The sequence below is a fragment of the Panulirus ornatus genome, chromosome 23 (assembly GCF_036320965.1).
Source record: "Panulirus ornatus isolate Po-2019 chromosome 23, ASM3632096v1, whole genome shotgun sequence".
Lineage (NCBI taxonomy): Eukaryota > Metazoa > Arthropoda > Malacostraca > Decapoda > Palinuridae > Panulirus > Panulirus ornatus.
The window spans coordinates 19,488,879-19,512,976 of NC_092246.1; the positions used below are offsets into that span (position 1 = coordinate 19,488,879).

General features: G+C 37.2%; 1 protein-coding gene across 9 annotated transcripts in view; it reads left to right on the forward strand.

Moving 5' to 3' along the window:
• Nucleotides 1–24,098, forward strand: part of LOC139756863 (uncharacterized) — a 206,994-nt gene that overhangs the window by 166,125 nt on the left and 16,771 nt on the right. For 3 of the 9 annotated variants that reach the window (XM_071676700.1, XM_071676702.1, XM_071676708.1), the window contains 7 exons: nt 1,114–1,209; nt 3,057–3,229; nt 3,945–4,157; nt 5,391–10,362; nt 12,850–13,065; nt 20,238–20,291; nt 23,032–23,229. In XM_071676700.1, coding sequence (XP_071532801.1) covers nt 1,114–1,209; nt 3,057–3,229; nt 3,945–4,157; nt 5,391–10,362; nt 12,850–13,065; nt 20,238–20,291; nt 23,032–23,229 — 5,922 coding nt within the window. The remainder of the gene's footprint in view (nt 1–1,113; nt 1,210–3,056; nt 3,230–3,944; nt 4,158–5,390; nt 10,363–12,849; nt 13,066–20,237; nt 20,292–23,031; nt 23,230–24,098) is intronic. The other 6 variants (XM_071676706.1, XM_071676707.1, XM_071676709.1 and 3 more) reach the window with 3 other exon arrangements.

Here is a 24,098-nt window from a genome sequence, read left to right on the forward strand (position 1 = left end):
GTGAGCCAAAGCAGCTTTGCTGTATGTTAATGGTTCACCACATGCAATTTCTCTTTGTGTGATGTTTTCACAGAACATAACTCCTGCATAAAGTGTGGAATGGGTGTGCTTGTGCCAGGATGGGTCTTCATCTGTTTCCTTGTGCTACCTAGCTAGCATGGGAAACAGCCACCAAGTATAGTAAAATAGTATGTTTATTTATTTTTTGATACATAATTGCTGTTTCCCACTTTGGTGAGGTAGCGCCAGGAAACAAACTAAGATTGGCCCATCCACTCATATACACATATATATACATAAATGCCCATATACACCATATACATACATATACCTATCAATGTACATACATATACATATATACTCATGTACATATTCATACTTGCTTTCCTTAATCCATTCCTGTCACTACCCTACCCCACAGGAAACAGCATCGCTACCCCTCACTACAGTGAGGTAGCGCCAGGAAAACAGACAAAAATTGAAACTATGAAAAGGGAATGTCCTTGTCAGAGCTCATCCAAAACCAATTCTAATATGTAGCTTAGCCAGCTAGCGAGATTCAAACTAACAGCATGGTCTGCCTACAATCTTATATCTCTCTCTTTCCCTCCATCTTTTCACCTTTCCTGTTATTATATCCCAACTCTTCTGCTCATTCCCATCTTTAACTAATCTTTAATATTATTATCGCGTGGCCTTCCTCTCACACACACATTTCCTTCCCTCAGTTTCTTCAGTTTGTCTTTGGTCATTCCCTACACTCACTCAGACTCACCTTACCCAATATTTTCCTACTGTCACATTTTTGTGTTCTTCCCATGTGTCCATTGTTCCTGAAAAGTTATCGCTTTTCTTTATTAGATATTTCTTTCATTTTATTTGGAAATTTTTTGTCCATTTTTTCTCAGTAACATCTTTACAAGAATCCATCTCTGAGCTCTAGCATTGGGTAGTCATCCATTCTAGGTCCAATTTCACTGTCAAACATTGAAGTAGAGTGCACTTCTGATCTTTCTGTTTATGAGCGGTGAAAATTTTACCTTTTATCGCTGCTTAATTAAATATGTATACTCCATTACTGTATATATTTTTGTACTTTTCTTCTTTATGCAGAATGAGTATTATTGTGCTGGAGATGTCGCTTTGCCTCTAAGATGGTGTGCTCCAGAAACATTAAGGTGTACTGACACAACCATTGAAACAAAAGAAGTAAGTTTTCATAACAGAATGCTTTATTTATGACTTAGTGAAATTTTCTATCCTTGACTTATGATTTACTATCTTGAACATTAGTTATAGCAGTCATTTTGTGTGAGTTATATTAAGATTGATTATGATGAAAAGAACTTATAATTGTCTTCATAGGATGAAGTTGCAAACTTAAGGTATTATTTTGCATGATTAGTAATATACAGTAGCTTTTAATGGATGTGTTCTGTAATTTATCCCTGTAACAAAGAGAGGACTGTGTAAGTAGTTTTCAACTGAACTTGTAGAGTATTGTAGATTCTTGTGGAAAATAGTTTTTTATTATATTTTTAATTCACTGATACCATTTATTTGATTTATGTATTCATTATACTTTTGAGTTAAGAAAATTGCTTCAGTAGTCTGCACTAAGAACCATTTAATCATCATTTGATGATATGAGTTCACTTATCAAAGAAAAGAAATGAGTTTTGTGTTAATAAGCTTTGTGTGCATAATTACAAATCATTTACTACTCTTATATACTTACAATTTTTTGTATCAGAGTTGATATTATGTGACAATATGTTGAGTTTTGGAATATGATTGTTTTTCCTTTATGTTGTTTGGAAGTGTCTGATGTCCATGGGTTCTGTTCCTATGGATACCTTTCATCATAGCAGAACAAGGTGCTGTAGACACCTAAAGAGGAGCCTGACATTTAGGGATTTCAGCCCAAGAATTTGCTCAAGTCCTCATTCATGGAGTGTAAAGGTGGAAGAAGTTAAAGAGTGGTTGGAGGATCATGCTTGCCTTCCTGGTTACCATCACCTTGCTGATGAGAAGATTGTCAGGAAGTTTCCAGGTCATCTGATCCTTTGCAGGAAGAGTTAGAAGAGGAGGAAGATGTTTATGACACCATGAGAGTGAAATTCAATGATGCTTCGGGTGCTACTGACACCCCTCTTCAGGGTTCATTACCCAGGAAAACGCCATAGAGGTCAATACCTAGTGTGAATCTAAGGAGGATTAGGTTTAGCATGGTCAAGGTGCAGCAGGACTTCCTGAGACAGACATTTAATGAAATCTTCAAGCCTCAGCAGTCTGTCAACAGGACCAGGACATCAAGTGAAGCCTCGGCAAGTGCAGCTTCCACCTTCAGTGATACCTTTGTACCCACCTTTTGGACTCCACCTGCATTTCTGACCAAGAGGTGATTTAGATGACTTCAGGTTGACCCTTGGAGCTATTTGTTTCTGATTCATCTTAGTTTTTTTCTCCTTGATTATCTCCAGCCTTGAAGGGTGACATACAGAACATCACATAATCTTTGCACCATTTTAGGAATTCCTAGTTTCCTCAAGGAAAAATTCAGATTGTAACAAAATTCAGCTTATAATGGACTAACTTTCCCTCAACTTGTCTTTTAGAACAGGAAAATACTGTATACCTTACTTTCCTGTTGATAACTTATATGTATCTTTATATTGATTCTTATAGTAGCAGAAACTGCATGAAGCAGTAGCTGCCCTTTTCATTGTACCTTCCTGTTTGCCTTGTGTTGGCACCCATGATCTGTAACTTGTAAGCTCTGAGCAGCTGGAAGCTGGAGGTGAGTGGGTTGTTCATGTTAACCCATTTTGGTTGCTGATTGGTTACAGACCAACTAGAATGATCAGCAAGTAGCTGTGATATAAACCCAAAGGTCCATTACAAATAAAGAAAATGTTGGTGCCTCCTTATTGGATTGATGGGGTTTGGAAGTGTCATGACTCTTATATTCCTAGGGAATATATCTTTCATGATTACAGGACACTTCCTAGGAGAGAAAAGGTCTTTAAGTTTTCCAATCCTACATTTCTTTTCAGGTTACTAAAGCAGCAAATGTGTGGAGTTTTGGAGTGATGATTTGGGAAATAGTAAGTCGAGGAGAGATGCCATATACAAACCTTGATGATGACCAAGTAATACAGCAGGTCATTGTGGATCAAACTTGTCTTCTTGAACCTCCAAAGTCCCTTGTGCTTCATGCAGACAAGCTGTAAGTGTGGTGATAGGTTCTTAATTGTTGTAGAAGTTCGAAATGCTTGTTTTTCCTGTGTCATTAGTATTATCAAAACTAGAAGTCTTTATTTATTATTTTATCAGTTACTGTACTGTGTTAACATACCTGAATTGAGAAAAGAAAGGAAATAATATAGAAATTGTTTTAGGAAATGACTTTAAGGGTATCTTCAAACATCTACCCTCTTGATGGGAGTTCCAGGAGGGTATGTGCATCAGAGATGTAGATAGATAGATTTGACATACAATGAGAGCATCTTCTAATTACCTTACTTTGAAGGCAAGTTCCTCCACAGTTGAACTTAGTGCTGCACTCTATTTGATATAAACTGTAGAGTCATGCTTTTGTGATTGTCCAAAAAATCACCTTAGATTTAAAAAAGGTCCTTGTTAGGAATACATTTCCCTTAATACATGAAATTTGCTTAATGCATTTTTGTTAAAAGCAACTTTTTCTTTTTCTGTAATGCAACCCTAGCAGTGAATAAGAACAAGGTGTAATAAACTTTTTTACTGTGATTCAAACAGCAGGAATAGATTCTAGCATGTTTGGTCTTTTTGGAAACCACCTCTTTATTTGAGTAAAAGACTTTTGTTCCTATGCAGTACCAAATTTACTTGGCATTTTCATGATTTATTCTTCATTAATTTTTTCATGGCGTGCCCACAACACTGGCATTGATATTTTTCAGGTTTGATATTATGAAACTCTGCTGGGACCCAGAGTATTGTAGGCCCCCCATGACCCATATTCATTCTTTGTTAATGCACCTGTGGGAGAATTCATCAGTTGCCTGTCAAGACACATCATCTATAAGTGATTTTGAACAGCGATGGGACCAGCTCCAGCAACAACATTGTCGTGATCATAGTATTGTACATGGTGGCAATAGCTCTGACCTCAGGTAATGAGAAAGATGGTGAGGAAAGAAGTATTTCCTTTAGGTAATGCTTTTGACTTTCAAAGACATTAAGGCTTGAGTTATTGTATGTCGTGTCTAATATAGATACCTTCTCTTTTAGTATATTTTGTTAAGGTTCTTAAAGATCTGTACATGAGGGGTTGCATTACATATAAGTAATATGGAAAAAACTAAGAAAGATATTGCTCGAGAAAAACTGTTTTTTTTCTGATTAAAAGCATTCAAAAGATAACTCTTCATGTTATATGAATACTATTTTACTCAGTTATCAAGGATTATATACTCTCTTCTGAGCTGTTTTATACTTATCTTCACAATGATATAGATTTAAGATGTGAAAAGGTTTACGTATGGAAGACTTTTATATCTGCAGTTCGATGATAGAAGCTTCAGCTTTGTAGGAATATTGGTTTTGAAAGTTGAAAATTCTTTTCTGTCTATGGCAGTGTTCCTTGAGCATGAGAGATTCTCCTTTATTGTGTTTTGCTTAGTGATGTGCTGAGCTGTTTGACCATACTTATAAAGTTTTCATCAAGCTTCATATAGGCTGTGGCAAGATACTCATCCCAAAATCTGTCGTTAAAGAACAATTAGATGGTAAGTATAATTGACTGAAACAATCCAAATGATTGCCGCCCTAAATGGGCACTTTATTTCTGACTTGGAGGTTATTAAAGATGGAGTCAGATGGTTGATTATGTAGCCCATGGTTGGCTACAGATTTCACTCAAGTAAAAACTAGAACATTGTATTTGATCCCTGCCTATGATTGGGTTGCTATGATCAAATACCAGTATTTTTTCTCAAACCCTTTCCTCCATCACCTTGCATAACAAATGTTATGAGAGAATATGATGTCTTTTGTACCCTATCTCAGTGGTAGGAAAGGGGAAGACAAATCAGATCTCTCAAATATGGTCATATTTAGAACTTTTTACCTGATGCTTCTGGTAGTGCCTGCAGGTAGTAAAGCCAGGTTTTTGTCTGGGCAGAGTTTCTGTTCCTTGGTAGAGAATGTTATGTGTTTTCCATTGCTCCCTATTAAGTCTAAGCTCTGTAGAAAAAATTTTTATAAATATATTTCTTGGCTTCATTATTTTTATATACCTGTCTCTATTTCATGGTAAATTATCATGTCTTCTGATAATTTCGTTTTCAGGAGGTGACTGAAGCAAATATCATAAGCAGTAGCTGATGCAAACATTGTTGTTTCAGATTTGAAAGTGACTTCAGCTTGTCAGTATCAGGCCATCGCCATTTAGGAGGAGCAATGTCACCAAGCTTGCAAAATCTTCATGGCTCAGTGGAAGATCTAGATGCTAAGATGGCAGCCAAATTTGGATCAGCCCTTCCTTCATGGCTTGGAGTTGAACCAGGGCAGCCAATTGACAGTCTGACCCAGGAGATAACAGATGCAATACTCAAGTTAGATGATTATTTAGCTGGAGAAAAGTCAGAACCTAGTACAACCCAGACATCACCAGAGAAGGGAGGAATAAATTTCAAACTTGGTAAAGATTCCTTTGTGTCTAATCCTCCTGAATCCAAAATTGCTCAAGTGGGCAGATTGTCTGTTGAGGAAGGAAGTGGACATCCTAGTCTGACGAGGACATTGTCAGAAGGGGAGGATGAGGGTTTTTCACTGAGGTTAGAACAAGGGGAATTCACTGAGATGGTAAGGTTGAAGAGCCAGAGTGTCCAGGACTTTATGAAATTAACTGTAGTAGATGATGGCAGTGACTCTGATAATGCCAGTCAACGAAATTCGTTAGCATTTGAAACTTTAGCCCAGGAGAAAACATACTCAAGTGAGAGTAATATCAGGGAAGCTCTCAGGGATATGAAATTCATGGGTGAACTAGAGAGATTACAAGCACAGCATAGATATTCAATCATTACTGAGGCAAGCAGGGAAAATCCATCATCTATTGAATACAGAATCCAAGATTTCAATGTTGATCCATCTTTAAGTCGGTCAGAAATACTCCTAGATTCAGAAGCAGGGTCTACAGACAGACTGGCAACAGGCACAGATTCAGACAATTCAAATAATTTTCTTGAAAGACAAAATAGTGAACAGGATCCTTTTTTAGGTGAAGTTAACTCCTCTGAGAGTACAGAGGAGAGAAAAGATTATTATTGCAATGTCAAAGAAGGAAACAATAATTCCTTTCATTCTCTAGATACTTCTGTGGGACCAAAACCTTTGCCAGCATCACCTGATTGTGTTGTATCTTCAAGAGAGCCTAAACCAGTTACTCTTCCAGATATTGTTGTGCATGATGCCAGTGTAAAGCTGAGCACCCCCAGCCCCCCACCTGTTGAGAGCTCGTTGAAAGTCATGAATAGTAGTCAGCCAAAAGAATTTCGTTTCATATTTGAAGATCAAAGTGACCCCTCAACTGCTGTAGCCAAGTTTTCATACGTGGATGTGCATGAAAAACTACCTCACATTGACTCGGTTACATTTAGTGAGAACATTCGAAATGCAGAAGTGCACAGAATTGAGGAGTTTGGGAATAGTGACAAAGAAGGGAATAGTTGCCAAAAAGTGAATAGTATTGATGCAAATGACTCACCTAAAGTGAAGAAGTTATCAGATAATGATCATGAGGAAGATTCACACAAGATGGGAGATCTCACTAAGTTCCTTGATTATGTCCAAGAAAATCCCAGAGAAAGGTTAACAAGTACTCCATGTAAAAAAGATGATGGAAATATTTTAAAACCAGAGGAGATGGAAGAGAAAGCATACTCCTCTACCTTTTTAAGTAATGGATCAGATAATCAAGATGGAAGCTGTATTGTTGACAAGAACTTATATGTTGATGGGGAAAATTTAAGTATTAGTAAGCCAGATACCAAGCAAAGACTAGTGTTTGGTAGTAACATAGACAAAACAGAAGATGAAAATCACAGCACCAAGGAAGAACACACAGTACTTGAGGTTGAAGATAATCTAAAGTCTCCTAGCTACAAACCTGAAAAGATTGTTAAAGGAGAAGATGTTGTGATCGGAGCACTAGAGGATTATTCCCTAGACCTTTACAGAGCTGTCAAATCAACTGAAGTTATAAGGTCAGGGGATGAATCTGTCCAGGTTTCTTCTTTACCAGTTGAGGAAAATGTTGAGGAACATTCATCTGTATTATCAAATAAGAGTAGCTATGCAGAAAATAAAGTTAGTGGAATTGAATTTGATTTGGAACAGTGGGACAGATTTCTGGGCAGTGCAATGAATGGGGAGAAAGCTACCTCAGAGACAATTTTTAAGGAAAGTTTTGATGAAAATGCTGGTGTGAAATGTGATTTAGTGAATGATGTATTAGGTGATGCTTTTGAGAAGACTGAAAATAATTCTGTAAGTCAGAAAGAAATAGAACCTTTTCTTAAAGTATACCCAAAATGCAGTTCTCCAAATAAACTTGATTTAAGTAGTACATTTGAGCACAGTACATGTGATGAAATTTGTGCTGTCATGGCCAGTGACAGTAATGTAGAATCTAGCTTTGTAGAAAGTCGACCTGAAGTTAATGTTAATATGTTTTTTAGCTCAAATTCAAATATATCTAATGATTCTTGTTTGCAGCACACCTCTGACAGTGGGCAAAATGGGCCGTCAAATGTATATGATATAGAATCATTTTTAAATGACTCAACCAATCAAAAATCCAAATTTAGCGATGAATCTTATTTTACTGCAGAATCAAGCACTTTTACAACAGAGCTGGTGTCACCAAGAGAAGTTTCAGAGCTTTATGATAGTGCAACATCCCATTTTGATAGTGAGTCTAGAACACCCATCAATGAAACCAGCTCTGTAGATGCTGGAAACAGCACATTTCCAAAGACAAATCAAGTAAATGATGCACAGTGCTCTCCCAATATTTCTTACGGCATTACTGATACACCATCAGATTCCTTTACATACATGAGGGAATCATCAGTAGACAGCACTTTTGAAGTGGTCAACCACAGTGAAGCTAGTTTCCTAGGAAAGCAACCTAAGTGTAAAGATGAGGTGAACAAAGTTGACTCCTGTCTAAATTCTGCTGTAAATATCCCAGATCCAAGTATATGTGGTGATGAACTAGATGCTGTACTTATTAAATCTAAGAATTCCTTCAAAAGTGATGTAAACTCTGGAATTGATGTTAATGATTGTAGCATGAAAAGCAGTGTAAAGAATGATGTTTCACTGTTCAAGATCTCAACTCCAGTTGACTCTGGATTTAGTATGACATCAAATATCCTAAATCTTGAAGATGCAAGTTCAGCTAGTAATACTGACTCCAGTGTACTAAGATTAGAGGAAATTGATTCAAATACTCAGGAAAATTTTACTCTAAGGGATGAAGATGACCTGTCACCCAGTGCGTACAAGAACAAATTGAAATATAATGATTGTTGGACTTCCCAGGAAAGTCAGGATTCAGCAGTAGAAAATGATGAAGCAGAGAATGGAGACTTTTGGCAACAGCAAATGATGGCCTGGCAGGAAGCTGCTTTCCAAACTCGGCAACTTCTTCAGCAGGCAGCTGGTGGGAGTGGTACTTCCTCAGAAGGACATAAAGGCTCACAGGAAGATTTAGAAGCAAGTCCTCGAAGTGACAGTTCCTCCACCAAAAGTCCCTATTCATCATCTGATATGCTGAGTTTAGATGATGAAGGCACTTATGTTTCCTATAACACAACAGATGATGAAGAAGTGCTTGGGTATAAGCCTGAAGACATCAGTGCTCTACGAGCTGAATTGAACCGGAAACTTGGGGGTTTACAAGAGGATAAGGAACAGTTGGTTCCTGAGGAATTAGATGAAACTTCATCAACAGATAGAGAAGATAGAGAAAACATTGTCATCAATTACAGAGGGATAATGGCTACTACACTTTCTCCAATAAAAGAAGAAAGCTTCTTAGAGGATGATGATTCTCCAGCAAGAAAACTAAATAATAAATGCAGTGGTAATTTAGAATCATTTCATGATCAGAGCATTGAATTTGAGGAACCTTCCTTAGAAAACTTAGCAGATAAACCTACAAATGATGATAAAGTATTCACTATTCATGAAGCTGTTAATAATATCATTGTTAATGGACAACAACCAGGAGTAAGTGAACTTCCATCTTGTGAGGACATTTTAGATACTAATATGAAAAATAGTGAAGAAAGAAAAATTTCTGATGACAGTTGTGCTGCTGCTAATGAAGTGCAAAAAAATATGAGCCTAAATCTTACTGTGGAGACATTGAAAGAAACTTTAAGCCTTGAGAATGCTCATGATAGTTTGATATTGGAAGATCTAGATGATGATGGGCCATCATCTATTCAAATCTATAACTCAGGGAATAGTGCTGATGCAGAAGATATTCTGATTGTTGATACTGAGACAAATGAGGCAACAATTGTTGATAGGGGAAAGCCTAGGAGTCATCTGGCTTTCATTAATGATCATGAGAAAGAAGTAGAGACAAATGAAATTCAGCTTTATACTTATGAAGAGTCAGATGATGTAGCTCCTGAATCTATTCCATCAGTTGGACGATCATGTTTTGATGAGATGCACCACCGTCACCACATACTTACCAACAACAATCCTCTGGAGAAACCAGAGAGCCTTCATCTTGATGGCTGTGTAGATTCTGAATCTAAACTTGAAAGACAATTTGTTACTGATGATGTGTCCTCAGAATCTCCACAAGGTATTCAAGTTCCCCATTATCACTCATATTTCACATCTGCTTTGAGCACCATATCACATCCTAATGCTTCTATAGAAGAACCTCCTCTGTTTGAAGAAGTAGAACATATTTCTCTTCCATATGATGTAAACTACCCTTCAGCTGGTGAGCAGTTGCATAGTTTAGAAGATTTTGGTGAGCAAGGTGAGGAGACAGAAAATCACATTAGCAACAACAATGAAGAAGAGACTAAGATCAGTGAAATTGAAGATGATGATGATGCCCCTATTAAACTCAACTTTCTTGGTAGACTATATTCTGATGAGTCAGAGGAACAGGATGAAAAAAATAATGCAAAATCTTCTGAGGCAAGGGAAGCACTTATATTTTCAGGGTCAGAGAAAGAGAGTGATGCTGATAAGCAGGTAGCCCGTCCTAAGACTCCAGAACCAAGTGACATCAGTCAGATGACTGCTTCAGAATTTTTGGCTTCACAGAAATGTCAGGTAGGATTTAACCTAGTAAATGTGTAACTTAGACCTTCACATCTTGCTTTCATATTTTTTATTTTTTTTTTTACTTCTTCATGAAAAATAACCCTTATTTGTCTATGTTTCTCCACATTTGATAGTTTTTCTTTTTGTACTCTCTATCTTTTCTTTTCATACAAGAGAGGGACACATGTAGAACATATCAAAGATAAACATTTACTATACATTCATTTATAACCTCTGAATGGTCACTGCATTCACACTTCAATTGCAGTCATTTAGTCATTGATTTTAACCTTCTCAGGATGTGGCCTTGATAAAAAAAATTGTGGCCCAAAGATGGAAGAATATTAACAAACCATAAAATATGTTATGAGTCATTTAAAGCACAGCAACTTTTAAAGACTTAAATCTTCGTATGATGCAAAGGCCTTTAAATCTGCACACTACCACCATTCAAAGAATCTTTGCATGATATGAAGGCCTTTAAATCTGTGCACACTGCCACCATTCAAACCTAGTGCCACCATTCGGACCTAGTATGTACCAAATGAATGCAGTGCTTCTCTATGCTTGGAGATTAAGTCTGCCTTTGAAGCTGTATTCAGAATAAGTACCAAATCTCATGACAGATTCAAATATGATAGTTGGCTTAATTTTACCTGAACTATAGACAGTCTTGTTTGTTTACAGTGTGTCATAAGGTGGTTGTCTTTGAGTGAGGTGAGCATGTGGGGTACTTCCACCAAGGGTATAATGATATTTCTGCTTGCTGTTTAGAGTTAGGAGTGACATATAATTATACATGCTTCTTGTCGGTAAAGGCACTTTTGGTTTTTTAAATGCAGGTGGGAAAATTAAACCACATGTGTAACAGGATTAGGCTGTAACTAGTTTAGGAATAGTACTTAAATGGTTAACCCCAATGTTATGACTGTATAGCTGTTCTTTTCACATATATTGATGTCACATGACCATATAGAGTTAGAAGTTACCTAATCAAAATGATTGAATTAAGAATAATGTCAAATGATTATAATTGCAATTGATAACTCTTGGTGGACACTTGCAAAGCATTCCTATCTGTTTAACCCTTCAGATACAGTGGTAATTTTCAAGACAATTCCCACAAAGGTGTCGTTTTATATCTTTTTTTTCCCCTCCCCATCAAATTCATTTCCCTGAAATTAACCTGTTGTTATGGTACAGAACTTTAAGTATTTCATATAAGGTCTGGGTCATTTATAAAACCCAGGTGCAGTAGATAGTGGAGTGGTGCATGAGGAAATCTTTACTCACAATTCAGTGTTTCCATGTTTCCACATCTTTGCCTTTATTTTGCCAGCTCAGCTCATCATTAACCATAAAGATTGCCATGGAGGATAACAGCATTTTTGCACTGCTCAGAAAGCAAAGAAATTTTATATAGAAATATGTACTACATGTAATCAATAAAGTTTATAGGTAATGAAACATATCATGTTAGAAATTATTACATGATTGCATAGTGATATAGATGTATATTATGCCATACATAAGGATATATCATTCATGTGGCAGTGTTTCTTCAGAGGCTTTATTCATATGATAACCTCACCACACATGTAAGAAACTTCTTACTATATTGTTTTAGAAAAAGAAGACTATTCTATTGTAAGACAAGAAAATTATTAGAATTTTTTAAAAATCTATTGAAAAGTGCCATAGTGGGTGCATATTTATCATGGTGTTCAATAAACTCAATCTGTTATACAGAAGAGTGAGGAGGAGAAGCAAGAGTTTTATGAGGAGCTGAGTGAGATTGTCAGCAATTTTGATGTATTTTCTTTAGTTCTTTATTTTGATGGTGAAAGGTGAAACCTAAACCTTCTTGGAAAATGACATGACAGCAAGAGATTAGATGTGAGTGAATAAATCCATTTATTCATATACTCTGGCACTGTCGTACTAACACAGAAAGTGGAGAACAAGTTTGAAAAGTTAATTAAAGAAATTGAAGAGAAAAATTTTTCCTTTGATCAAAGAAAAAATCACCCTTGTGCTCACATGAAAACTGCTTTCCATCTTTACCACTTGCATCACAAAATTTCATCCCCTAGATTTTTAAATCTCACTTAATTCAGCGTCGTAATGCCAAATCCGTTTTTGAAAGAATTATCTAATTAGTGTTATAGCTGCAATTCTGTTACATATTTCATTGCCTTTCCTCAATCCATCCAGTAACAGTTGCGTTGATAGTTCACATATTACATTTTAGTGCTTTTTTTGAACTTCTCCATTTCAAAACTCTGAGAATTCAGCCTTAGTTGTACTGTTCCAACAAATAAATGTTGGTGGTAAAATGTTATTGGGCATGCTGTATGTAAAGGTAGTCACTTCGTGCCATGAACCCATGAAATGCCTTTTTAATTTTTTCCTGTTTTTATGAGGATGCCACTCAGCATATGGGAAGTGCTCAGTGTCCTAGTTCTTATTTCACCAAATTAATCTTCCATCTCACAGATCAATGACCATGAAGAAATTGAGGAACAAATAGAAATAGATGCAGGGTATGATGAAGACTCTGAAGATGATGAAAATAGCCCAAGACTAAACCCTGGTAAGCTGAACCAGGTAGAGTTTCACGTGACTCAAGATCCACGGTATACCCCTGACTGGGAGAGTGACTCTGATAGTGATGGAGATAGTTCATCTACCAGTGGAGAATTCATGTGGAGAGTAAGTTTTGAGAAATGTCCCATGAATGAGAGCTAAGGGCAATTATAATTGCTGATCAAGTACTTCACATTTTCTTAAAGCTTTGACTGATAACCTCTGGTATGGCTGATTTAGTATGCACATAGTAAACTGTGAAGTTGATACAGAGGTACATCCATGAAAATGTGCATGGTCTTTCATGGACGAATTTTTAGGACTTGTTTCTTTTCAAGGCATGTGAATACTTGTTTGTTATGGTAATCCATTCATCATCTTCATGTGACATCATGCAGCTCTTGAGAAATTTTATGGTGATGCTGAGTTCAGATGTTTGAGCAATCAGTGTCAGTTCTTTGAATATCATATTCTGTGTTTTGTAGCCTATGTTAATTTTTTCTCTTCACCTCTTGGTGTCTGAGCCCCTGGTCTATCACTCAGAAAACGTGAAAGTATGAACATTGTTCCCTCATTCTCAGAAGCAGCAGTTGCAACATGCAGAAACATGCATTTTTTAGATTATCTGTTGTAAATATGACAGGACTTTTGATACTGACAGCTTATCCAGTGTTTAAAAGTTATGCATGTTAACACTAACAGTAACTGCAATTCATTTCTCTGACAAAATCTGTATCCTGCACAGTTGTGACATGATATCATGCTGGAGCTCTCCGGTTATTAGACAATTCCTTTTTCCCACTTCTTAGTAACTGTGGGACATCACAGGATTCCATCTGCTTGTGGTTATGCCACTAGTGAAAAGTCTTTTTCACTGAGATTGTATCATTAGATTACAATCTCATCAAAGAAATTTTGACTCCAAATGAGGCCATTCTATCTCTGTTACTGATTGCAGTGCAGCCTCAAAGCTGAAGGAGCCCCTGAAGAATGAGTCCTGGAGTTATATGATAATGATTTTAATTTTGGAGAGAAATTCGATATAAGATATGCTAACGATACTGTTTGGCATTTGTGAGTTATGCATCAACATCAGCCATCTCGTTGAATAATATATTTTGTAAGCAAGTTGATTATGTCGCATTACTGAAATGCTAACAGGAAAAGGGCTTGATTCTTGTCATTTTGTAAGAATTGACATGCCTGATACCATGGGTATCACCAACTTTCCAGAAATAATGTATTCCTCATTGTCAAGCATGGACAGCCATGTATTGTAATAACCAATCGTTCTGTTAGAAAATTTGTCCTATACCCACATTAAGACACAATTCTTGTACCACTCTGTCTTCAAGGGTTGCTACATATCAGTTATGAGTCAAGTATGAGTACCTGTGGAGAACTGAACATTTCATTGGAACTGGATATAAGTGATACACATAAGTAAGTTTTGATATCATTACTTCCCATGTATTCCCTGCATGTCGTAGAAGGCAACTAAAAGGGGAGGGAGCGGGGGCTGGATATCCTTCCCTCTCATTTTTGATTTTCCAAAAGAAGGAACAGAGAAGGGAGCCAAGTGAGGATTTCCCTCAAGGGTTCAGTCCTCTGTTCTTAATGCTGCCTCGCTGAAGCAGGAAATGGCGAATGTGAAAGAAAAAAAAAGAATATATATATATATATATATATATATGTGGAAGAAGAAAGTTAAGAGTAAATGTGAATAAGAGCAAGGTTATTAGGTACAGTAGGGGTGAGGGTCAAGTCAATTGGGAGGTGAGTTTGAATGGAGAAAAACTGGAGGAAGTGAAGTGTTTTAGATATCTGGGAGTGGATCTGTCAGCGGATGGAACCATGGAAGCGGAAGTGGATCATAGGGTGGGGGAGGGGGCGAAAATTTTGGGAGCCTTGAAAAATGTGTGGAAGTCGAGAACATTATCTCGGAAAGCAAAAATGGGTATGTTTGAAGGAATAGTGGTTCCAACAATGTTGTATGGTTGCGAGGCGTGGGCTATGGATAGAGATGTGCGCAGGAGGATGGAGGTGCTGGAAATGAGATGTTTGAGGACAATGTGTGGTGTGAGGTGGTTTGATCGAGTAAGTAACGTAAGGGTAAGAGAGATGTGTGGAAATAAAAAGAGCGTGGTTGAGAGAGCAGAAGAGGGTGTTTTGAAATGGTTTGGGCACATGGAGAGAATGAGTGAGGAAAGATTGACCAAGAGGATATATGTGTCGGAGGTGGAGGGAACGAGGAGAAGAGGGAGACCAAATTGGAGGTGGAAAGATGGAGTGAAAAAGATTTTGTGTGATCGGGGCCTGAACATGCAGGAGGGTGAAAGGAGGGCAAGGAATAGAGTGAATTGGAGCGATGTGGTATACAGGGGTTGACGTGCTGTCAGTGGATTGAATCAAGGCATGTGAAGCGTCTGGGGTAAACCATGGAAGGCTGTGTAGGTATGTATATTTGCGTGTGTGGACGTATGTACATGTGTATGGGGGGGGGGTTGGGCCATTTCTTTCGTCTGTTTCCTTGCGCTACCTCGCAAACGCGGGAGACAGTGACAAAGTATGAAAAAAAAAAAAAAAAAATATATATATATATATATATATATATATATATATATATATATATATATATATATATATATATATATGTGTGTGTGTGTGTGTGTGTTTTCTCATACTATTCACTATTTCCATTTGCTCATATCCATTTTCTGGTGGTCATGTGTAATGCTCCAAAACCACAGCCCCCTGTCCACAACCAGGCCTCACTTACCAAATCATCAGAAGTGTTTCTGATAATTAACCTTTTAACATCTTATGAAGAATGCTTCCCTCATCACTAGAATGATCATACTTTTGATATTGGTTGAGATATATTTTTGGAAGTTTATCCCTGGTGATAGGGGAGAAAGAATATTTCCTACGTATTCCCTGCGTGTTGTAGAAGGCGACTAAAAGGGAAGGGAGCGGGGGGCTGGAAATCCTCCCCTCTCATTTTTTTTTTAATTTTCCAAAAGAAGGAACGGAGAAGGGGGCCAGGTGAGGATATTCCCTCAAAGGCCCAGTCCTCTGTTCTTAACACTACCTCGCTAATGCGGGAAATGGCGAATAGTATGAAAGAAAAAGAAAAGTATTTTTGGAAGACATATTCTAGAGATTATCACTTTTTGTGAAGTAAAATTTTCTTAGTCCTTTGGAAATCAGACCTTTTTAACGGGAAAATTCATTTTCTGCTTAAGAATTTAATGAAAAGGAAACTGGTGAGGTACATCTCTAGTTCAGTGAGATATTTGGCATACTATTTCCATGTGGTATTCACATTATAATCCTTAATGACAGAGATACATTTGTACTTCAGTTATGAATTTCATTGTACTGGTTCACTACCTTAGCCTTCCTTAGAAATCTAATGGTTCTCTAGTTTAGACATGGTGGGCCTACCATGCCTTTGATGAGATACAAGCTTCAGGAAAGTCTTATTCTTGTGTGCCTTGGATCATCTATAGATGTTTGTTTCTACTTTAGGTCTTATCATCTGAAAGTTTTTTCTCTAAACCTTCATTCTTATGAGTCTGCTCTCATTGTTCATGAAACAAATCAGGAAAGGACAGAAATATAGGTTTTGAAGTTTGTAAAACCTTTCCTTTCTAAGGCCATTCCAGCAAGCTATTTGCCAGTTTTCCTACTCTGCCAAGCTTTCCCCTCTCAGTTTTCAAAAATACATTCTCTTTACCAGTGGTGTCCACCTTTGATGTACACAATGAATGAATTCTAAGCCTTTGGATGGATCAATCCCCTGGCATGAGTGGTTCACTGACATCATCGCTATGGCAATCTCTTATCAGTTGAAAGCAGTCTTGAAGTGAGCTAGCTGCTGTTGCCATGGGTTGTTGGTTAGCACTGGGTGGGGAATGTGTGTATCCCTACAAGCTAGATTGGGTATTGAATGTCTTAACCCCCTAAATATCAGGTTAATATCTCATTGGTCATGGGACATTGCCATGTCAAGATAATGTTCTTAAAATTTCAAAACCTTCTTTTTGAAACATGTGCAACAAAGTTGTATTCAAAAGTAGAGTATTAGACAACAAATGATTATTTTTTTTTTTTTTTTATTATACTTTGTCACTGTCTCCTGCGTTAGCGAGGTAGTGCAAGGAAACAGATGAGAGAATGGCCCAACACACCCACTTACACATGTATATACATACACATCCACATATGCACATATACATACATATACATATACATATGCATTGTAACACCTTTAGTCACCTTTTATGACACGTGACGAATGCGTGGGAAGTATTCTTTCTCCCCTATCCCCAGGGATGAAAATGATATGCTCATTATAAAGAACTTACACAATAACTTCTTTAGAAGTTATTGTGTAAGTCCCTTTTAATGAGCATATTTGTCACTATGAGGGATTGTTTTGGTTGTTATAGTTACAAAAAATATTTGCAGAAATGCTCAGTATGATGAATAGATCAAAATTAGTTCAAATTAGTGGGATACACCTGAAGAGGAGATTCATAGTGATATTATGAAAAGACTTATAAAAAGTGCGTCTGATTAGCACCAGCATCCATTCATTTAGTGGTATCCTGAATGTTTTCTCCAGCCATACAGCTGTGTGGCATATGCAGATCCAACCCATTCCCTTCATCTTGAGTGCAGTGCAGTGCTGTTGGTTCTTTACATTTAGACACTCCTTTTTGTGCATACTCCGTCAGAGTGTCTTTCCACCTGATGTTTAGTTTTTGTTTTTATCAGTCCCCATTCACATTGTACAGATACAGTTTTTAGCTCACTTTATGGCCATTGTCCTCTTTCATCAGGTCAGTTGAACTGAGTTTTTCAGAAATTATGTAAGGATGGTTCTCTCATTTCTTTTTGTACTTCATACTTACCTGACATACAATATGGTTGCCACAAAGCAGAATTGTCTCTGATTTGCCTCAGTCTCAAAAGTCTTCCTTTTGGAAACAACTTGCTAACTTGCTATATTGAATTGAAACCACAGAAAATATTGAAGGATGTTTCTCTTGGAAGTTCCCTCATTTCATATTGATCCGGTATCTACACTGGGGTAGGTGAGCAATGTAGACTCTCCTGAGCCTCAGGTTTGGATGTTTCTTCACTCCTGTTATTCCAGATGTCTAGACGATCTTGTTTCATCTGTTACAGCGTCAGCTACATTCTTCATCTCACCATATCTCTCTTTACTAACCTCACTGGCCACTTATGCACTGTTCCTCTTCCTCACTCTTCTCCATCCACTTTTTAGGAAGTTAGCCTCAGCAAGTGTTTGTACCATTAATACGTACATCCACATTTCACTGGCATTCATTAGTGCAGCTTGTACCACTCGTGACAAACTTAAGCACAGCTGACATCACAATTTCCTACATCACCATCACCAAGAGAGCTCAGAGAATTTGCATGCCCTGCATTATCTATGTATTAAGGTATCCATTAAATCATCTGTGTTAAAAAACCACACAGATTTTTCAAATTTTGTTATGTTCCTTGAGGCATGATGTTAAGTAGTTAGAGCCCTTGACTGCTAAGTATACCATAAATATTTCAAATAATGTTTGATATGCTTAAGTTATTCCTTGTAGGCTTTTAGAAATCTTAAATGAGAACTGACTTCAGTGTTGAATAATATATTGATTAGCCAGGGTCTGAGTAGTGAGATTTTACTTTACTAGTAAGAGAGAGACAGTCTTAACAATACCCTAAGATTTATGTCCAGCCTTATCTGCAAAAGATAACTGAAATGTTGAAGATGCACAAGCGAGATATACAAAAATGGATAAGGAAGAGATCTCACATATCTGCTGCACTGATGAATCCGTTTGCGTGTTCGGCCAAAATAAGTGAATGTACTGATGCATCACTTCAGTGAATATTTTAAAATGATTAGAAGTAGAAAGAATGATATGACATGAATGATGCCTTATTGTACTAATGTAACATTTATAGCACTTGAAAGGTATGTTATCGAATCTGCATCACTATTAAGCACAAAAGTAAGATCTTTGTTCATGTGGTTTTAAAAATGATTATAGTAATGACTAAATATGGCTGCTTCAAAAGCTGTATTTGGTTTGTCAGCATATACAGTATTTGAATAACTGATGAATAAAGTACTACAGATATTGCATCCTGGAAGCTTTCACAGTTTTACAAGAAGTGAACCTTTCTCATGCATAATGGGTGCTAGGAGACAAATGTTCATGCAGCTTGTTGCCTAGGGTTTTCTTTTGAATTTTTTTTGTGGAAAGAAATGCCTGAGCAGTGATATTATGCAACTAGAAGTGTGGATGACCATTCACCCCACAGTGAAAATGAAATTCCATCTAACTGAATTGTAATTATGTACCCCATACGCACATGTGCGCAACTGCTCCTCTTCTAAAGACTTGCAAATAGTATAAGGAAGTCAGAGCCAGATACTGTGGATCTATTATGAGTTTTGGGCCATTTTTTTCTTAGTCATTATTTCTCTATTATGCATAGAGGATACTTTATACTTGGATCATCAGAAGCCCAGGCTAACTATCCCAAAGTTTCTCAATAACAGGAAACACGGAATAATGGCTAAAGTAGAGGCATTGCTCCTGTTGAGTTGTTTTTTGTATCATCAGTTTAACAAATTCAGGAATTACCTCCATGAGATTAGATATTGTATTAAGTGTGTTTAGTGTGTAGATTCACACATTCATCTATTTATGTTACACAAAGCATTCTGGAACAAGGAAGCTGATTCAATAACTATCTGTCTATCTGTTTCTCTGGTGCTTGTTCCCTTCAGGAACTCCTTCATGGGTGTGGCCACTCCATAGCCTGAAGTGCCTCACCCTTTACAGGCCACTGGTAGAGGGTAACTCTAGTATAGTGTTTTCAGAGGCTCCTATCTAATGTTCCTATCACCTTCTTGTACATAATAATTATAATCTCGTATACTATCCCTCCTTGTGTGAAGTAAGAATAAGACCCACAAATTTTTTATGGACTGCTTTTTTTTTTTTGATGATTGTAGTTATAGAACTTTTTTGACAGTATTTATGGCACTATAGGTAATTAGTATACCCATTAATCTGTATGCTCATGTTGAATAATAATTTTTTGATCATGAATAATGATTTTTGATAAACATACTGATTAAGTGCCCTAATTACTGCTTAATTTTTCGTAAAAAGGAGATGCTTGTTTTTCAAACTTTGACTTGTATTGTTTTGCTCTTGTCTCCCCTAACCTTTTTAATGCCTGCCTGGAACTAGCAGGAAGAGGAAGAAAAGGAGGAGAGTAATCATGATGTTGAAAGACATGAAGAGGTAAGTAATTTAAAAGCTGAATAGTACAGCATTAGGGCTATTGCCATTCTTGTGAGTTTATGCTTTGATTCATTTGATAGATTTTTAGACACAATATATGGTTTAGCAACAGTTGTTACATATTAGACAATATATAAGTAAATAAAAGAGTTATGTGTACCAGTTGACCAAGGATTGGTATGGATGTTTATCATTTTATTTCATGTTGTGAAAATGTACGAGTTGAAGTCTGTGTAATGAATGCTCCCTGCTCATGTAAAACCTCCAAACATTATGGTCTGCAAAATCTTGTATTCTCCAATTATGACAGTCCTCACACACACACACACACACAAATACCCACTGCATTTACCACAGCTTGGAAAAGTACAAGATATCAGTGGCACTCACCTTCATAGACTTCATTAAGAATTTTGACTTGGTTGTCCATGACATCATCGTAAAATCGTTGACTTAATAGGGATATCTCATCTTGTGGCTGGTGGACTTCCTGATCCAGCAACATAAAACCACATGCTTTAGGGGGCCACCTCAACTGTACTACCCCTAATATGTGGTCCCCTACAAGGCACCAAGATGGGATTGTTCTGCTTTCTCATCCTAATCAGTGATGCCGTAAGGCACACAAACTACTGCTGGAGGTATGTAGACAACTCCATCTTTGGCATCACTGTCACCAACAATGCACCTGACTTCAGTGCCTTTTAGCACATCATCATTGGCCTTCAGGAGTGGACTACAACCATGATGTCACCATAAGTCCCACCAAGACTGTAATAATGCACAGCAACCTGGATGCAGACAGCATCCTGTTCCCTGACATCACATTAGGCTCTGATGTGTTATGGGTAGTCAGAGACCTCGAACTTCTTATTAGCACTGTAGATGACATTTTGAATTGGAAGAGTCATGTCAGTACTATCATCAAATCTTCCTCATACCATCTCTACCTTCTCAACTGACTGAGATCACAAGGCATTCTGCCAATTTAAGCTAGAAACATTCATACCATCTTCATTCTACCAAAGCTCACCTATATAGCCCCAGGCTGATCCTCCTCACTAACAGCCATGCAAAGGGACTAGCTGGAAAGTTTGCAGATAAGAGCATGCAGAATCATCCAGGGTCTACCTTACACCACATTCCAATAGGCTTTCATCATGTTGAACCTGTCCACCCTTTCTGAAAAACACCAGTTGCTCACATAACAGTTTTGCAATAAACTGCTGACACACCATATCACTAAAACCTTCTTCTCCTTCTCCCAACACCCTACCCCTGCAGACCTCTGTTTGTTACTGCAATCAACTTGTACCAGTCAGAGCTAGTAGAACAGATATAAGAATGGTTGTCATAAATAATCCTTGAACAAGTGCATAAATAAGCAAGTAAACAGTCCAGGATAGCTGTTCAAAAATTCTGTTATGTGTTTCCTTTATGTATATGAGGTTATTGAAAGGGCATGAGCAGGGGCTGGAAGCCCACTCCTCTTCTATTATAACTTTCCAAAAACAGTGAGGACATCTCCTTTAAGGGTTCTGGCTAAGGTGCGTGAAAGAGTGTGGATGTAACCACGATAACAAGAAGGTATAATTAGGTGCTTTATTTGATGAGAGATACCTGGATGTTCTGGATGTGAATAAAACTTAGTTGAAGGGAAATGGATAGAATGGTTCAGGAATGTTCAAGTGGTAAACTCTGGACTTTTAAGAGAGCATTTATGATGGAGCTGTGGAAGTGTGATAAAGAGTTTAAGGAAGTTCAAGATTGATCTGGGTTATACAGTATATAAAACACGTATGTATTTGTGCCTGTGTGGGTGTTTATATATACACATGTGTATCTGGGTGGGTTGGGCCATTCTCTCGTCTGTTTCCTTGTGCTACCTCACGAACTCCGGAGACAGCGACTAATGAATAAATGAAAAAACATATGAAGAAATTAGGAGTGCATTTTGGGAGGAGATAGTGCTATGGCACTTCTAATGCAAGGCATCAAATTTTGGTGCTAAGGGATATAAATGCAAAGAGTTGGTGATGTGAGAGGGGCATGGAGTCCCTGGTGTCCAAAAAAATGGGAAGAAGCTTGGCAAACTGTGTGCTGAAAGAAGAGTGGTGGTTGGAAAACTTTAAAAGGGTACAAAGGCAAAATGCATTGAAAGATTACAATTAGAAATTTACCTAATTTTTTATAAATGCAGCTCGGTGATATACATAAGATTCTTATATGTTGGGCTCATTTTTATGTGCAAAACATTACCGTGATTGTAATTTATTACAGTGATATATGAAGTGTAAGTCATTTTTTTTGATACTTTGAAAGTTATTTGAGTCCTCGCCATTGTCTTGGTTTATAAACCCACTAATGTACATTACCATTACATCATTTTACCACTTGAACAACACAGGCATACCTGCTCCTCATATGCCAGTCGTTTTCTGGTCATTCCTTCATATGACCCATTATTGTGATATGTCTTGGATGTATTCAATCAGATACACGTTTTAAGATCTTTCTGGATAACATTCAGTATGATTAGAGAAAGAACAGTTCCATTGATATTTGAGTATATTGTACTCCTTTTCACAACTTTCTTAACTATTTTCTTTACTATCTGCATTTTATCCTCTTCCTTTCTAGCTCATATCTATGCCAACCCCAGTGGTGTAATTGAATAAAGATTTTGAATTTTTTCAAGTGAATTTGAAGTATTTAGGTATTTTATGCTTTATTTTCATAGCCTGGGGAGCAGTGCCAGCAGTCGAGCTACATCCTGGATGTTATTGAGGAGGAACCAGAAAATGATGCAGAAAGGGTAGATGATGATGGGGATTTCTCAGAAGACTCAGAGAGTGGAGAGGAGGAGTTTACTCCCTCCAAATGGAATTGTGATCTAACCCCATCCCACTCACTTCTTAGGAGTCCTCAGAACAGATCTGTGAGTCGCTAATGTACTTACACTCATTTTTGTGGGAATATGTTTATGCATTTTCTGGTTAGATATTGATATATCAGATAATTTATTATATTTTGCATGCTTTTAAAAAGGATATGACGTTGAAAATTCTCTGTTGACTCTGATCAAAAGGCATGAAAAAAGTAGATAATGAATAAATGATAAGCTGCCTCAAAGAAAAATCTTTAGCTTGATGATTTCAAAGTTTGTTCCCCACATTTTGCAGTACAGCCTTTTATTAAATCACAATAAAAGCTGGCTTCATCACACACACATCCATGCACACACACACACACACACACACACACACACACACACACACACACACACACACACACACATACATACATAAATAGAATTGTATGGGAGTAGAGAATATTCAAGTGCTGAAGCTCCATGACTTTAGAATTCCCTCACCATACAGTACAAATAGGTAATTAGATGCACACACACACACCATATAGTAGTATGTATACAGGCCTTTTATTTGAGAAGGTTTAGAGATGAGAATGAAGCAGCAAGGAAGATGAAACTTGAGAAGATAAAGATTAAGAAACTGAGATTTCAGGTATAAGAATAGGAGAGAGGAATAACTTTAGGAGTATTGTTGGAATTTTGAGAGTAGATAAAGCATAAAGACAGGCATGTACTAAGAATTACTGAAGGAGGGGATGAAAACTCAAAATATGAGAGATGTAACAGCACATTATTTCCTTGATTCATACAAAAATATGCCAGAATGCTGTGGCTTCTGTTTATCATAGTTACCAAAGCATTATTGTATCATAGAGAATTTCGCTGTTTGTTGACTTATTTAGGTGTTAGATTAAATCACTAATACCGGTGGAATT